General features: G+C 33.0%; 1 protein-coding gene across 1 annotated transcript in view; it reads left to right on the forward strand.

Moving 5' to 3' along the window:
* The window catches only part of Tmc (Transmembrane channel-like), a 132,846-nt gene that overhangs the window by 38,782 nt on the left and 76,050 nt on the right, over positions 1-18,014 (forward strand). The window contains exon 3 of the mRNA XM_035361241.2: positions 14,210-14,341. Within this exon, the coding sequence (XP_035217132.2) occupies positions 14,210-14,341 (132 nt within the window). The remainder of the gene's footprint in view (positions 1-14,209; positions 14,342-18,014) is intronic.

An 18,014-nucleotide genomic window follows, 5' to 3' on the forward strand; every position in this document is an offset into this window, starting at 1 on the left:
GCACATCATATCTTTACTTATTGCAATTACATCTATTATTAGATGAAATCCATCTGTAGTAACATATTTGCATGTGGTTTCTATTGGCTGTAAATCTGGGTTTGGTTTATTCGGTTTTGAGTGGGTTATTCAATTATGGCAAAGCACACGAGGGCTATCTGCCTAAAGGGAGGGATGCCTTCGTGGAGGGACTTTCTAAAGGAAACTGGCTCGTATACATGTTACACGTGGGGAAAACCACGAAAACGCCCATCCAGCCAGCCCATTCGCGGGATTTGAACCTCGGAACAAACTACCAGTGTTCAGCTTCTTTACCGCTCGGCCGCTGGTGGGCTTTTATTAGGTTATGACAAAGCACGCAAGCGCTATCTACTTGGAAAGAAGGATGCCTTCGTTTAGGACCTACTAAGAGAAATTGGCTCGTTTCCACGTCACACATGGGCAAAAACACGAAAGCGCTAACGTAGCCAGTACATTGGCTTGGAATCGAACCTACTACAGTTCAGCGACTTTACTGGGCCGCTGGTGGGTCTTATCTGTAAGCTCTATCTAATCTGTTAAAACTGCTCCCTATTTAATCTTTCTGTGGTTCCGACGACAAATTGTCTTCACATTTATCTAGAAGTCTGCAGCTCTAAGAATACAGACCAGATGTAAAACTCATATATTCTCATATTATTATCTCATATTACTCATATATTAATATTACGCCCATTTAGGTACCACTAAAATTTAGAAAAATTTATCCATGGCTCCTTGCGTATGTTAGGAACATAGATGCTTAGATACTTCTAATACTTAATTTAGTAATGGTGATAATCAGCAATTTGAAAGTTTACTTAAAATACGCCAGAAATGGTTGCAACTTTTCTTTACAGATGACAAAAACCGTCAGTGAGATGACTAGCCATGCGATAAAATTATGTATGAACTTAAAATGAATTTAAATTTGAACTAAGCTTGCCCTTCAGTAGCGTTTTGCACATCGTTTATTAATCGCATAATTGCGTCTCGAATGTTACTCTAATGATTACATTTGATTGTGAGTTAAAAGTCACTTCTGGTTACAAGACTGCGACGTAAATAAAATTGCTTGACTTGACAGCAAATATCTACGATGCCCAAACAACTTCGCTCCATCTAGCCGTGATTTCTAGTCCTAAGCGCTAGCAAATAGAAAATTCCACTCATTAAAACCAGAATGGCAAACAACAGTTTACAAAATCTGCTTTCTGGTGCGTTGCCACAGCTCTCTCTCTAAATTACATACTCGCTTGCAATTTAAACTTCAACTAATTTGCATTCTTGGAAAGGCTGGTAAAAGAAATTAAATGTCACAAGAAATAATTAAAATTAGGGTGTTATCTAAAATAAACTTTGCCGATGTAACGACAAAGCTATAGAAGAAACTATTGCTATTCTTCTATTGTCAAACATTCTTGTTGTCAAGCATTCTGTGGATATGTATTCTCAACTGTTTTGCGATACAGGGTTTTTAAATTTTCTCAGAAGTGTCTTGGATATATACTGGAATATAACTTTAAGAACTACGGTACGTGTGCCATCAATTCAATTGACGGTGAATGGGGACACTTGATCTTTACCAGTGATTAACAGGTATTATCCCACATCCATCATTAACTAGATTTATTTCTTCAAAAAATAATTTTTTTTTATATTTTCATATTACAGTATGTAATTTAAATGCTTAAATTTTGTAGCGCTTATACATAGAAAAGGAATAAAAAACTAGAATTAAAATAAAATGGAATATTCTGTTATACCCATATTTTTAAAAGGGTTAGAAAATATCTTTTCCTAGTGCAGGAAGTAGTTTCGTAATTTTACAAGGTTTGAGAAAAAGATGTCTATATTTAATGAAAGGAATGAAACTATTAGTCACAGGGAATTTAATATGGTATTCTTTCGTTAAAGGACATTCCATTACATAATGATCTGGAGATCCTATGTCCTCACCCACACAATCATCAGTATTGGTAAATCTATGTTTAATTCCACCCTTTTTGCCATTTTTATTGAGATTGTCAAAAGGTATTTTATCAGGTATGATCTAGAATATCACAGGAATTGGAATATATTCTACATTACAATTTTCAGTGGCCTCTTTTGCCAACTCATCCGCCAACTCGACGTGATCCAGCATGAGTTTTTGTCCAACAAATGTTGACACGAATCCTTTTGCTGTTTCATACAAATGATGAATCTTATGAAGTAATGGTGATATCTGAGAGTAATTTTAAATTCTATAAGATGCTGACCATTAATAATAATTAATAATTAGTAATGATTAGTGTTTGGTTTAATAATTTTTAATATTTCTACCTGAAATATACTATTTTCATTGTCAAGATATCTTTTCCATTGATATTTAATAGAGTATCAATCTCTCTTCCAGTAAAATTAATGAGCATCCCACATTATCATTAATTCTACAGCCATAGGTAGACTCTAGGCATTTTATTTCAATTTGATAAATGCTCATGCTATGTCTCCCTAATAGTTTTATTAATGAATATATTGCTAGATATTCCCTCATGTGCCGCATGGATGTTATCTGAAGTTGTGGCCTTTTCATAATTAAGGTGGGCTAGATACTTCTTCGACATAGCTTACTTGCCTTTTGAGTTGTAAATATAATCATGAGAATGGCTTCATGCTATATTCGGATATGCAATGAAACTATACCTGCAAACACAGTAGCTACAGGAGCTGAAGTAGTTATGTAAGTTTGGGTAATTGTAAGCAAAGTGGGCGCTGAGTACTTAGTAAATGTTTAATATTTCTCTTTTTCATAGGAAATGCCCAGAAAGCAGCAGCTTTTTTTCTATCACAATGCTATATAACTGTTTCTGTATATATGGTTCAAAACTTGAATTTATGCCCTAGAATATTTAAATGGTTTGTAATAGCTTTTGCTCTCCTTTTAAAATTTTGTATACGTGGTATCCAACGGTGCTTTTACTATCATATTAAACTCAAATGCTTTAATTTTTTAATATATTTAATTCTCGTTTCGCTGAATTTGAAAAGAGGGTAAAGCTTTATTTTCCACCAGGTTTACTGATTATTAGAATATTATATGTGCTGAAGATTTATTTTCTGAGATAACTTATTTGTATCTAGAACTAAATGTACCGAACAAGTTAACAATAGTACTGCAATGATTTTTTAGTTGCTCTAGTGTTACTTTTAACAATAAATATTGCATCATCCGCGTAGGCTATCACAATAGGATAGTTTGGCCAATCATCTGACAATATTCTCTTAAAAGTTCTTTCATAATATAGGACCAATACAAGATCCTTGAGGATAGTTAGAACCTGAGGCTGTGAACTCAACCCGTAAGCAATAACTTCAAGATACTCTGAGGAAGATTTTTGCTATGTGGGTATCGTCAATGTTCAATGATATAACGCAGTCTTGTTACTTATGCTTAGTGCTTGGAATATGCATATGCTTATTCCATATGGAATCAAATCATTAGTTAATTAATTGTAGAGACATTAGGTTTTTTTAAAGTTGGAAACGTAAATAATACGCAGTACCCTCGCCGGAACTCGAACCTGCACCTTTCGAATACGCGCCGAATTTGCTATTGTAGATTTCAAAGGACATGAACTTGCCTTATGTTTTCTATATCTTATATGTTTTCTATTATATTTTCTATGTCTATACATATATAACATTGAAATGTTTTAGATACGGCAGACAATATGTCATAAAAGCAATTATTTGTTAGCTATATGTACAGTGTCTCACAAAAGTGATGGGACACTTGTGCTTTACAAAAGGAAACTGTAATAAAATAAATTTAAAAAAATGTAAAAATTTTTTGTGGGTGTGTTTCGTACTTAAATTTAGTAACAATTATTACATAACATACATTTTCTCAAAATATTAAAGTATTAATTTATTAAAAATACAATTGTTTAAAACGGAGCAAAAATTGGCTCACGTAAGTGATGGGACACCATTAGATACTACTACGTACTACAATAAAAATATTTTTTGGGTTTTTATTTTTACTCAAAAGCAATTAGCAATAATTTATAAAATCGTCTGCAGTATTTCTCTCCAGTTTGTTTCGGAATTTTTGTGTTTTTTAGCTCTGTGCAGCCATGAATGCTAAACGAAAAGAAACTTTACCTGAAATTCGAAAATTAGTTATTAATTTGCATATTGAACGTGGAAAATCTATTAGAGGAACTGCTGAAACAGTTAACTTGAGTTATTCAACAGTCTTCAATATCATTAAATGATATAAAAAGAATCATATGATTCAGGATAAAAGAAGACCTGGCCGACCATCAAAGCTATCCAATGGAATAAAGCGAATTATCGTTCGAAATATTAAAAAAAATCTAAGAATGAGTGCTCCTAAAGTTGCTGCTGATTTACAAGCATTATATGGAGTAATTGTTAATCCTGAGAATATTAGAAGAGTAATTCGATCTGCTGGATATCACGGTAGAGCAGCCAGGAAACAATTCTTCGTAAGTGGAAAGAATAGAAAACTCTTTCCACTTACGAAGTTTTCCACTTACGAAACTCTTTCCACTTTTCATTTATGTGGCTTTCGAAAAATCCAACATAAATAAGAATTCTGATTACTGGAATGAAATTATATTTGCTGATGAGAGTAAATTTAATATATTTGGTTCTGACGGTAGAATCTTGGTGTGGAGAAAACCCAGGGAAGAATTTCGCAAACAGAACTTGGTGCCAACAGTAAAACATGGTGGAGGAGGAGTTATGGTATGGGGGTGTATGTCGTCCGCTAGAGTTGGTAATCTTGTTTTTATTGACAGTATAATGGATCGGTACAAGTATATTGACATTTTAAATCAAAATTTGAAATCTTCAGCACGAAAATTGAACCTTCATAACGATTTTAAATTCTGCCAAGACAATGACCCCAAGCACACTGCTTTGAACGTTAGATTCTGGCTGCTTTATAACTATCCTTAAATAATAAAAACACCACCGCAATCTCCAGACTTAAATCCCATAGAGAATATTTAGCAAGAATTCGCAAACACACCATTTCTTCAGAACAACAATTAAAATCGGTGCTTCAAGAAGAATGGGGTAAAACCACTCCAGAAATCACAAAAAAATTAGTCGAATCCATCCCAAGAAGATTAAATCATGTTTTAAAAGTAAAAGGAAATCCAACAAAATATTAAAACCTTTTAAAAAGTAAAATTTTTTGATAAATATTTGATGGAAAAGTAAATGTCCCATCAGAGCAATTTTTTGCTTCGTTCTAAACAATTGTATTTTTATTAAATTACTATTTTAATATTTTGAGAAAATATATGTTATGTAATAATTATTGCTAAATTTAAGTATGAAATACACCCACAAAAATTTTTACTTGTTATTTTAATTTATTTTACTACAGTTTCCTTTTGTAAAGCGCAAGTGTCCCATCAGTTTTGTGAGGCACTGTATATGAATTCCTTTTGCGCAGACGATAATTTGCTTCAGTAATTGCAATAACTGCTCAAACGACAGCATTATCGCGCTTTTTTTTTTTTTTTTTTTTTTTTTTTTTTTAAGTAGGACTAAATCAAGAAGAATGTCTTCAACGTATAGAATTAGAAGTGGAAATTAAGTTTCATCTCGTGCTGTTGTATTTTGCAACAGGAAGTTGGTTAATTTATTTATTAGGATAATTAATATTTGTATTAAGAGATATTGCTTATTTCATGCTGCTTTTGATTTTTGGACACGCAACACGCACATCGCAATCTTCTTATTCTGACGCGCGCGTGTCTCGAGAGGCACAACGGAAAGAATTTCCTTTTTTCCCCTTCTCTCTCTCTTTATTAGCTAATGGCAATGAGGTTTGTATATTTTGAATTATGCCATCCACAAAGCACAATTTTGATTGGTTATTGCTTTCTGATGATAATTTCATTCTTTTAGAAATATGGTTTTGGCAACTGTTTTTCATTCATTGCTTTGGACACTAGACTGCTAATTGTTTTCTCTTGAAAATATTAGATTTGTTGCTTATTTCATAGCAATTTTTTATATTATGTTTTAATTATATATAATTTTAATTATATAAAACGTTTTGCATGATTTTTTTTAGGAAACAAAGTTCTTAACTTCCTTTATACCATTTAAATTCTTCAGATTTTGCAATGGGAAGTTAGTAATTTATTTATTAGGATAATTAATATTTGTATTAAGGAATATTTCTTATTTCATTGTAATTTTTTTAATATATGATACATTTTTATTGTAATTTTTTTTTGATAAAGTTGTTCTGTAGAGTAAAATTTTGTGCAGCTTTAAATTGAATGTTTGGTGTTCCCTTTAGGCACTTTTACGGTACATTTAAAAGCCAGACATAGTTTTTAATAAATAGGACCTTCTGTGTTATAGGATGGCCCCATAGCGAGCGAGAGATAAAGTGAACCCTAGCCGTGTTCAATCCGGTTTATATTTTGATGAAGATCTGGTTGCATAGAAGAGTTCATGGTTTTCTCCATGTGTAATATGAATACAAGTTAGTTCCCGTAGAAAGTCCTCCACAAAGGCATTCCTCCCCACCCGAGGCAGAAAGTTTTCACATATCCAGTCCTTTAAAGAATCATATCCAATCCTTTAAAGAATCAACGAATTTTCTAATGAAAAATATGCCTACATTACATATTTATCGGCTGTCATAAAATTAAATGTATTGTTTCGATCTCTTAAAACAGCATTTTTGTCTTCAAATTAAATGTATTGTCAATACAAAAATTAATGTGTTCTTTCTACATCATTCTTTGTTTGCTGTAACATTACAATATGTATTTCTTATGCTTCAAAAACCGTACCACTGTCCAAATTAGTTGTTGATGAAAGCATTTTTTTATCTCTGAAAATACCAACTTAGCACATATGTCATTCTAGAGAAAATTGTTTGTTGTGTATTGTTCTATAACTGAAAATATTGAATAGATTGAATTTTTTTCGAAACAAAAATACCTGTAAACCAGTTTTAACTGCCAATTTTACAGAATTACAATAATTAAAAAATCTGTAGCTTTCATTCAAATGTAAGACCTTCGTCACTCATTTAAATATATTTCCTACCTTGAATCACTGGAATTCGATTCGGGAAAAACATTTGGATCTAACTGGCGCGACAACATACGTTTAATGAAAAAAGTTGTGACGCAAATCAAAAAGTAGAACAGACATCCTCTCTTGAAAAGCTTGTCTTATTGAATAAAAGACTCTAAATTTGATGGTTTATCCCGATGGGCGTATTCCGAGTCCTGTCAGTGTCCTGCGGAAGGTGTGGCTTCCCCAGGACACTTAGATGGATTGAATTTCTTCTTTATATCGTTTATTTATTCCGACGGAACGCTATACCAAGAATATCAGATGGCATTTTAGGTCGAATGCATTCCGAGAAGCGACGCACATAAGAATTGCTGTTGTAGAATGATTAATAGTTCAGTTTTTGTTTTGTCCGAACCTTGCTGGCTTGGATAAAGTCTTAAATGTTTGTGTGATACACTTATGATTATTTCGTTTGCATTTTTGAAATGGAGGTGCAGCAATTTTACTTAAGTTGTTATTTTCGGAATAGCCAGCGGAAGAAAATCATAGGAATTAGGGAACTAGTTATGAATGATTGATTAAACGCTATCTCTTCAATAACGAGAATACCCATCAGTCCGTGATACTTAACTCTTCAAAGAGTATTCTTTAACTGTAATGATAAGCAAATTAACAATGTAAATAATTATTTTACAAAAAATATAAGACGAATACTATAAATTTAATTTTAAAAAATCCCTTTTCGTTTACATTAAAGATAGATTTCCCAAATCGAGAAACATGAAAGACCAACAGTATTCTTGCCAAATTTTGAAGTACAGTTCTTTCAGTTGCGAGGGCATATACGGAAGAATGTAATAATTTCCACCAGCAACACCTAAAGAGCGAGTGGGGAAAAGGGCGAGATCGAGTCGGCCGAATCCAGATTGTGACAATTTATTGATTCCCGCATTAAGTCCCACCAATGGCCGAGTGGCTCAGACAGTTGAATACTGGCTAAGTTCGACCTAGGTTCGATCCGAGGGATGGCTGATTCTTTGGTTGGCTTTTGTGGGTTTGGGATTACAGACAGTTTTAGGATTCTCAACCTGTATAGCATAACGTGAATACGAGCCGGTTTTCTTTGAAACGTTCTCCACAAAGATCAAACATACAGCCCTCATGTGCTTTGCCTATTTGAGTAATCTAAGCTAACTCACATTTTAAAATTTAGGTGTCAGTTTTGGGTCTATTAGATTCTCCGGTAAAGGAATCGTGAAAAATAAACTATGCCCTTGCCGAATTTCAATCATCATGTTCTTTATGTTTGCTGGAAGTGTTACCATATACACAATGACAGCACACAAGGGAGGGGAATGCTATAATTCCTTATAAGCTTGTAGGGTTTATATTTATTTTAACTAACATTTATTTTAAGCTATCTTTCCTGTCAAGCCTTTACTTTCCCCTAGAATTGCCAATGCCAGAGTATGTAAATTTTAGTAGAACGCGCAGAGTATTCAAATTTTAGCAGAAGTAAATTGAGTTAAATAGAAGGGAAACGAGATTGTAAGTGTGCTTCTTGAATCGCGAGCGTGAAGGTTGCTAGGTAGAAATTTTAAGAACCACGCGTTTCAGCCTGTGTGCCTATTTCGGCAGTTCGTTGAATCTTTCAACTTCTTAATCAGTAAGTTTGCTGAATCTCAGCTGTATCTTAGAACGCGGTTAAGTTAGTTACGATTATAGAGCCTCGTAGATAGTGATTTCGTTATTTATTCATCCTGTCATTTATTTTTAGTTGCATTTTTGTCTATTTTGTTGAGCCGCCGGGTCGGCGTAGTTTGTGAGCGTCAAGTGAACGCAACTGTGATTTCTAAAGTGGAATAAAAAGGGACTTGAACTCTTCTTACGAGTTTGTGTACTTTACAGTTCATAGCAGTCACTACTACTGTTGCTGACAAGTTGGGACCACGCAACATCATAAGTTGATGACATAATTGAGTGGAATAAACAAAATAGGATAACATAAAATGATTGAGATATCATTTTGCAAGATTTCATACTTTGGCTTTTAGCCATTCTCACCAGTCTGCTTATCTAAGGTTGCTTCAGGGAGATCACTCTACTTTGGGTGTTGGTTATTTATTGCTTTGAATTATTTTTAACTTCGCAAGTAGAGGAATTACTCATAAGTTCCGCTTTGCTTAATTATCCTGCAGTTTTAGAACTAAAACTAAAAAATATTTCAGCAAAATGGAGTCTATAATCTATTAATGATATGTAATAAAAGTGAGGTGACTTGGCTTTTTTAGGATTACAGGTTGAGAAGAATAATTTCTCTCAAACATCATACTCCGTTGTTTTCTACTGACTAAACATTTAAGGTTCCCTTAACAACTTGCACGACAAACAGAAATACTACGTCTTCCAGCCAGTTACAATTAGGAACGAAGCTTCTAGGAGACAGCAAGCAGCATTCACTTTGATAGGCACATACTGCAGTTAACCAACATAGATTTTAATCTCTCTTCCACATGCTGTTAATTCGTAAAACTTTCTTATCTAAGCGACTATGTGTGATGTGAAACAACGAAGATATAGGACAATTTTTAACTTATATTTCAAATGTTATAGAAATAACTGCGAAGTTTTTGCATAGCTTTATTTTCTACCACGATGCTTTGGAAATGTGATGATCTTTCCTTTTCTCCTGCGATATTTTGTACAACGATATTTTCCCCTTGTATTGTCCCCCCCTCACAGAATTTTCTTTCGCGTTGTTTTTAAAATCTGTATCCATAATTGTAAAGTAATAATTTTATAGTTAATAAAGTAATTATAAATATAATAACCAGATATTTTTGAGCAGATTTATCATGAAAATCAAAACATAAACATACCTCAAACTCTTCTCTTTTATAGATCGTAACTTACCCGTGTTCTTATTTATCAGTTTACCAAATTAAGAACCCCGCATCAGCATGTTGCCATTCAGTAAATCCTGAGATACTTTCAAAATTTATCTGGAAGGTTATTGAGTAATAACCCAAGCAATTGAATAGCAATAAACATATTTCTTAAGCATATTTTTTTCTACTTTCTAATGTGATTGATTTCAATAAATATGCGTTCACATCATGAGATGTCTTGAGAGTAAATATGTTATTTGTAAATGTGTTATGTCTGCCCACATAGACATAACACATTTACAAATTTCCTTGCTTTCTGCAGGATTCGAACCAGGGTCATCAGTATAAGAATCAACAACGCCAATCACTGTACCGATTTTAAGTGGCAGCTTCTCAACTGTACAGGGTCTAACAGAATTTATGGCCACAACTTTAAGAGGCGATACAGCATACTACAATAAAAATATTTTGTTCAGGAATGTATGGGCACGAGTGATGTGTTGAGGCACTAAGTCAAGAAATAGAACCTGAAAAGAACTGTAAAGTATTTACATTTAGTACCGTTAACAAGCGCTTCTAATACATGCTTGGCAGCGTAAATAAAGTGACTGGCGTACAATTGCAAACGTGAAAGGTATTTCTGCCAGAGAAAGCAACTTCTGTCCTTTACTTATAGTAGTAGAAGTATGTAAATCACTCCATCGATACTCTTATGATGATGATGAAAACAATGTTGAGTAATTCACTTGCAGTTGAAGCAGTTGTCAATGACGCTGCAAGTGAATAATTCACGTTTTATTTTAGATTTTATTTCTATTCGTGCGTCACCAGTGGTGGATTTATTAAGACCGCTGAATGCTGGTGGTTTAACTTAGATTAAAAGTTAGGCATACGGGCTAGCTGCATGGTTGGGTTTCGTGGTTTAGTATAACTGTAAGGTGAATACGTGACATTTATCCTTAGAAATTTCTCCACGAAGAGACAATCCTTCTTTTATGTTAGATAACCGTTGTGTGATTTACCATATTTAAATAACCTAACCTAACCTCTATCTATGAAACGAAATCCAGAAACTGAAATCTTTAACAGAAAACGTCATTAAAGATCAAGAAAAATGCTGAACTACAATACCATAAGCTACAGAGTAGATTAGAAAGATTAAACATAATGAATATTGAAAAATTTACGCACGCATGATTAGCAAGTGTCTAAATAATTGCATATAAAATATATAATTTTTTAAAGCGACTTAGTTTTTAAATAGCATCATAATACCAAAATTATCTTATGGATGGGTGGGTGGGGGTACTTTATCAGCGAACTGTATCGGTATATGGACAATTTCTAGACTGACTGACAACGAAAGCAGAAATCTAACCTTTGGCTTTGCATCCATCTAGAAAGACGACATATTTTATGGATCATTAATTATTAAGTACATCAACAATATTAGTTTTATGGCGATGGATTTCTGGCTAAAATTATACCTAGGGCGGGCACAGATGTGACAAAAAATACGAAATTCCCTTCGGACGTTGACGAAAGATAACTGGCTTCTTATTTGCCACACGCCCTCTAATAAACTGAAGCTATAAACAGTCAACATCCGAGAAATGATAACACAGCCATCCATTAATGGCATTTTCATGACAAAAGTAAGATAAAATTTATCAACTTAACTTACTTTTACTCCACATCGTAAACGCTTTTCTCTGACATGAATTGATTCCTATTATATTTAATAAGTTTGACTTCGTAAATCCAAGAAAATTGCAAAATGTACACTGAAAGAAGCAGTGATTCTTCTTGAAACGTCCTGGACGAAACTGGATTCTAGTATTAAACGATTTTGGAATTTGAATGGAATGAGGTGAGTTTAACCGACTTATTCTATGCAGCTCTTTTCTTACAAATCTTTTTAAAGGAGATGGATAGTTTGTAAATTTAAATATATATATAGTATTTGAAACTTCTAAATTAGTTTTCCAAGCTAGAATCATCCAGCATTGAAACGTTTGTAGTGAGGCTTACCTTGTTTATTTTATAAGATTTATTTAGCACATTTTCTTCCCAACATCTTGCTTAGGCTCACATGAAACGCTTTTATTATTAATCAGCATTTAGATGATTTAATAAGTGTTTTTGGAAACACTCTTCAGTATAAACGCTGTCGCTTCAGCGAATATTTCGTAATGCTGATGTGTTGAGCTGGTGAAGCATTTTTATGTGATTTTTGTATTTTTTCATTTGGTATATTTATATGTATTTTTGTGTTATTTTTATGTCTTATCACTGCTGATTAGCCGCTTGTTGTGATCACTACCATGCACAGTATTCAGGCCAGCCCCCTCAATACTGTTTTTATTCACGGCTCCTTTCAATGATTATCAATTATATGAATACTAACTGATTGACCTGTATTAACAATGCACGCAATTTATTTGAAAATTCTGATCAAAACTTTTGAAAAACATTTAACCGCGTTTATGCCATCACTTTCCATATCCATAATTTAAAATATATTGGGAAAACCAAAATTTTCCTCAATCTCAGAATAAATAACCACAGATCCTTAATTGAAAAGTATGACTCAAATAGAATTAATTAGTATTACTCAAATAGAGTCAAAGCAAATGCATGTTACGCTTCTGAATTTGGAACATTTTAATCAGCATTACTAAAATTGAAATCTTGGAAATTATTCCCAACATTTTTAATGGAATTGTACTGATAACTGTGCATGTACTACTTTGATTGTTGTCTAAAAATATTTTTTAATTTTAAGTTTTGTGCCTTTGACGATTCAGAAACAGGCTGTTTTATTTAGTTACTTTTTACGTTGCACCTGATGACGACGCGACTAAATTTTATACTTCATTTTGAGTTTAGTCATATTTGGCCCCCTATTTCTTGCCTTTTGCCACTTTGCTTCTGTTTTTTGACTTTTGCGTGTGGTTCTTTCCGATGTGGATATGGGATATATTTTAGACGTATTTTTTATTTTATTTTACTTTGAATCGTATATATATGTATATCGTGATATGATATAACGTGATATGATCGTGATATCTGTGTGTGAGTGTGTATGTGTGTGTTAGATGAAATTCGGAAGAAGCTTGCTTAATAATTTGGCGTGGTAGATGGATGCATAAAAAAATGTGGACATGGCTGCTGATTTGAACGCATGATTTTATTTTCGTAATAGTTCAAACTTTAATACGCATACAAAGATTCAAAAGCAGCATTTATGGGTGCGACATGCATCCCGCAATTTTGCAGAGTTTATAACTTCTTAAGACAAGCGGAAAGGCGAAGCAGAGGAAGAAGCATGGAAACCACAAAGAGCGAGCAAAGAGATTGCGTATCAAATGCTTTTTATACCGAGGCATGATTACAATTCGGATAGCATTGCAACAATATTTATTTTACGTCAATTTTATTTCAGCTACATAACAGATTTAAAATTTGGATGCTCGGTTAAGATTTAATCGCATTCCAGGCATGATTGCGCAATATAAAGTTGCTACAAAGATACTTTACGAAGGAAAAAAATTCTTTTTATGGGCCAACAATATATGCTGAGGGTGTTTAGATTAATATTAGAAGAATTCCGTGAATGATTCAGAAAAATATTGAATTGATGGTTTGTATTTTTGTTAACACAATAAAAATATTTATTTCACAGGTAAAATTTAGTTTTTGCACGAACTATTGATTTGAATATTTTTCTCTTTTAAACGTAAAGTAAATTTTGTATACTTTTAGCAATAATATTAAAATGATTTATTAGAAATACACAAAAAAAGCCAAATTATTATATTACATACTGTTCAATACCACTTCGTTCCACCACTGGTGTTGATATCGAACATCGTCCTTGCTATATTTATAGTTTGGGGCAGACGACACCAGCGGCTTGCAAGTAACAATCAAGTAACACCAGCGGCTTGCAAGAATCATCCGACATGATTTGTAGTGAGGCTTACCTTGTTCATTTTATAAGATTTATTTAGCACATTTTCTTCACAACTCTTACTTAGGTTCACATGAAACGCTTTTACAATAACAAGATTCCATTGAGCTCATTGACGTGATAGCATCATGAATGTATGTAATAATTTCTCTTTTCAGTGTAAATTGGTTATGCACTTATGCAAAATTCATGCAACATGCTATAGACTAGTAAAAGAGGTGAGTGCAATAAAGATGTATATTGATATAATTTAATGTTTCAGTGACACTGCCATTTCGATAGAAGAAGAGGAGACACCCGAAGAGGTGAAAGAAAACATGCGCCTCAACAAACAGATCATTGAAACTATCAAACTGCAACCTTGGAGAATGAAGAAAAAATACAAAATATTGCGGTAAATCATTTTATATGTACTATCCAAATATAATTAATTATACAATAGTTGCCTGTTAATCCGATCGTGATTAATGTTATCATTTGGATACACTTATCGGATTATTCAAGTACAGCAGCAGGGAAAAGCATTGAAACAACACAGCAATTTGGAAATTCATTGTTATTATAACCAAAATTCGTTTAATATATCAGAGTATTAATAACTGAAATTTTATGGAATCTTTTCCATATAAATCAGCGATGTAATAAATATTAATCACTTTTAGGAAGTTTTATAGAGAGGCATAAACATTGTAGTGATTTGAATTTACAACGTCGGCCATTAAAAGCCGCCTGTAACCTGTAACATGTATGTAGAATCAAAGGAATTCAGCAGAATTTAAAAAAAATGGATTGCTGTTGCCTTGAAAAATTTTCATATTAATTAATCATGGCTTGGTGATAGTTATTCTTTAAATTTTCCTATCTATTAATTTTAAGCAAAATTCTCTCCTCTTCTATTTGTCTTGTCACGAAACTCATTCAGACTAGATATTTATGCAAGTTGCACGTCAAGAGACATCAATTTAAGGAAAAAAGATGAATCTTAGTCTTGCACCTAGTAAATCTTGCTTCTTATTGCTGCTGTTTTGCCTGTGGAAATTGCCTGCATAAACTTTAAGAAGAGATTACAGAGGTATATGACGTTTTGATAAGTTTTTAGAGAAAGTTAGATATCCTTTCAGACTCCAGGGGATTTGTAGTTTTGCGTTTAGGCGATTGCTGTAACTGAATGGGAATAGTGAAAGCAAGAAGTCTGTCTGTTGTAAAGTTTGGACGAGAAGCAGTTGTTTTAGTTTAAGAGTTCATTTGAACTTTCGTTAAAATTCACAAAACTTGGAAAATAAATTTCTGTTAAAGTTTCACCTTTGAGTTTGTAGAGACATTAGGTATTTTTTGGGAAGCAGGAGTCATGAAAAATTAGCAACACCTTCGCCAAGAATCGAACCACGGACCTCTGGAATATGCGCCCAACGTGCAGACCACCACACCACGAAGGCATGCCAAGAAGGCGGGAGAAATACTTTATAAGTTACGTTTTTTATTTTGATACATAAGCAGTATCAGGAAGAGAGAATAACACGCCAGGTATTGGGTAAACTTCTCTAGACAACAAATAAGTGCTAAATGGAAGTTTTGTTTCTTGCATATAAGTTATAACTTTATCAATATAGTTGTCTCATTCGAGATTTTTTTATTTGTGAAAAGTCAAAGCGCTGTAAGTCCCGCCTTCCCTGTGGCTGTTAATCATGCTTTTCCTATAATTTTCGTCTTAGATGACGTTTACGCTGTATCAAAAATGTAAAAGTGTTATTCATCTCTCTCGACTACGTTCATCCCTTATTCCACAGATTGACATCTCTTTTTTTTTTCAGAAAATCTGAAGGGTTTATTATGTTAAAATTACGAAGTAACAGCTTCTGGCCACCAGCACTTTCAGTTCATTTTCAAAAGCCCCCATCATTGGCCAACTGGTTCAATGCCCCGAATGCTGGTCATTAAATCTGGCTTCAAATGCAACTGAACCAACTAGCTACATGGTTTTTTTTTCGTACTTTTTCCATAGTGAATAAGAACCAGTATGAACAGTCTTCTTGAAATAGTACAACTTTAAGTTTTTCTACTTCCTGTAAGAGAATAATCTTTTTGTGCCCTCATTTTGGGGATTGTTTTCTTTTTTCTACAACTATTCAATTACAGAAATGACATAATTAAGTTTACTTGATCGTCTTTTTCAGTTTGTTGCATGAAAACTATATTATACAATATACTGTTGAATTTAATTCTGAAATACTGCGAAACAATTTGCCTGAAAACAAGTCACAAATAAAGCATCGAAGGATATTCACTGAACACGGAGAAAAGAGGATCGTTAGAAATATGATTTATAATTCTATATAATTATTCCCATATATGATGAAATATGATTTAGCCAGTGAAATCTCTAATTCCATATAGTTACCATCATTAGAAATCAGACTTAATTGTTAAATGGCCAACGAATAATTAGCAAAACTAGCAATGCTTAATCTGTTAGAAATATCATGATAAATTATAATTTTTATGGCCGAGTACTAGAAAAATCGATTTCTCAATAAAGCGAATCTAAGAGTATGTTTATAATTCACTATATTAAAAAACATTCAGAATTGTTGGAATTAGGCTATATTTGGAGATAAAAGTAAATTTAATGTTTAGGGAGTAATTAAAAGTTAATGTTGAACTTCAAATGAAGAATTCTTCAGTAAAACAGTATGGAGGTGGCCCTACGATCTTGGCTATATGAGTTCTATATTGTATTGATAGCAAAATTGATAACTTTATGTGCTTAAATATTTAAAATTAAAATTTGAAATGCAGAATATAAAACTGGGCATATTGTCACAATGAATTTTTATCCGAAGAACAACGTTCATTTTTGCAACCTGTGGATTTTATATACCTATATACCTTATTATACCCATGTAATCAAAACGCTTGTCAGACTTCAATTTTAAACACGTTTGGCGTCATTCTTAAGACAACTCAATAAAAACAGAATTTACAAGAGAAATGCACTCGGTTAAAAATTCACCCCAAAATGGAAAAATATAGAAGTAAATCCCAATCAACGAAACCCTGCCTAAAAGATTCCGGGGTTATAAAGAGGAAAGGTGACCCATACATTATTAGAGCAATTTTTATAAAGTTTTTTAATATGTTTGAAGAAACATCGAGAACATAGTAATTACCAGAATGTTCTCGTACGCAATTAAAAAGCTTTAAAAAGTCGGACAGAAACATCTCATTTCAGGTGTTTTAGTGAGCTGTTGTTGCTTACTTAGCTACTTTAAATTTTGATCGGATTAACTTTCTCTGCGCTTTGTATTGTGTTCTGTGTAACATTTTAGTAGCTTAAAATAGAGCTACTGATTATATTGCATGATATTGCGATATTATACGAATATCTTTCAGGGGAAAAAATCTTGCGTTTTGCTATTTATTCTTGTGATAAGAATAAATTTTATTAACTTTTTATCGTATTTGTGCATTCAATCTACATTTTACGAACCCGTACGCACGCAAGAATATGCTGTTTTAAAAATTGCATGGTGGATTTAAGAACTTTCGCGTCATATACTAATTTAACATAAATTATAGAAACTCAAGTATTTATACCATGGTTTTCTTTAATTGGAGAAACGATGGATAACGCCATTTACTGCAACTTTGTTTCGGAGTTTCAGTTCGTACTTAAACTTTGACCTTTCCTCAAATCTAAAAGAACTGCCTGGAGAACAAATTTCCTGCAAAAGAAGAGATTATCTGAAATCAGGACTAATCTTTGCTGATATCATTCAAAATGTTTCTGGTGGCGTCAGTAGCTTTCCAGATAGATGTAGAATGTTTATCGGTATGGAACAGCATCAACTGAAGGTTTTTTTATCTTTATATGTCGCATATAAATATACTTTGTATGCAATCCTCTATTCTCAGAATTCCATCTTTCCCCATTCATTAAAGAATTGTTATATTTTGCTCATAAACCTTTTACTTAACATTGCTCTAAATTAGCCTTACCAGTCTGCACACCAAGCGGTACTTCATGCAGAGCTATTCATTTCATGCTAGAAAGTTAACGCTATTCCAGA

This window comes from Stegodyphus dumicola, chromosome 7 (assembly GCF_044657685.1).
Source record: "Stegodyphus dumicola isolate Sdum_Otavi_A_Nest chromosome 7, ASM4465768v1".
Lineage (NCBI taxonomy): Eukaryota > Metazoa > Arthropoda > Arachnida > Araneae > Eresidae > Stegodyphus > Stegodyphus dumicola.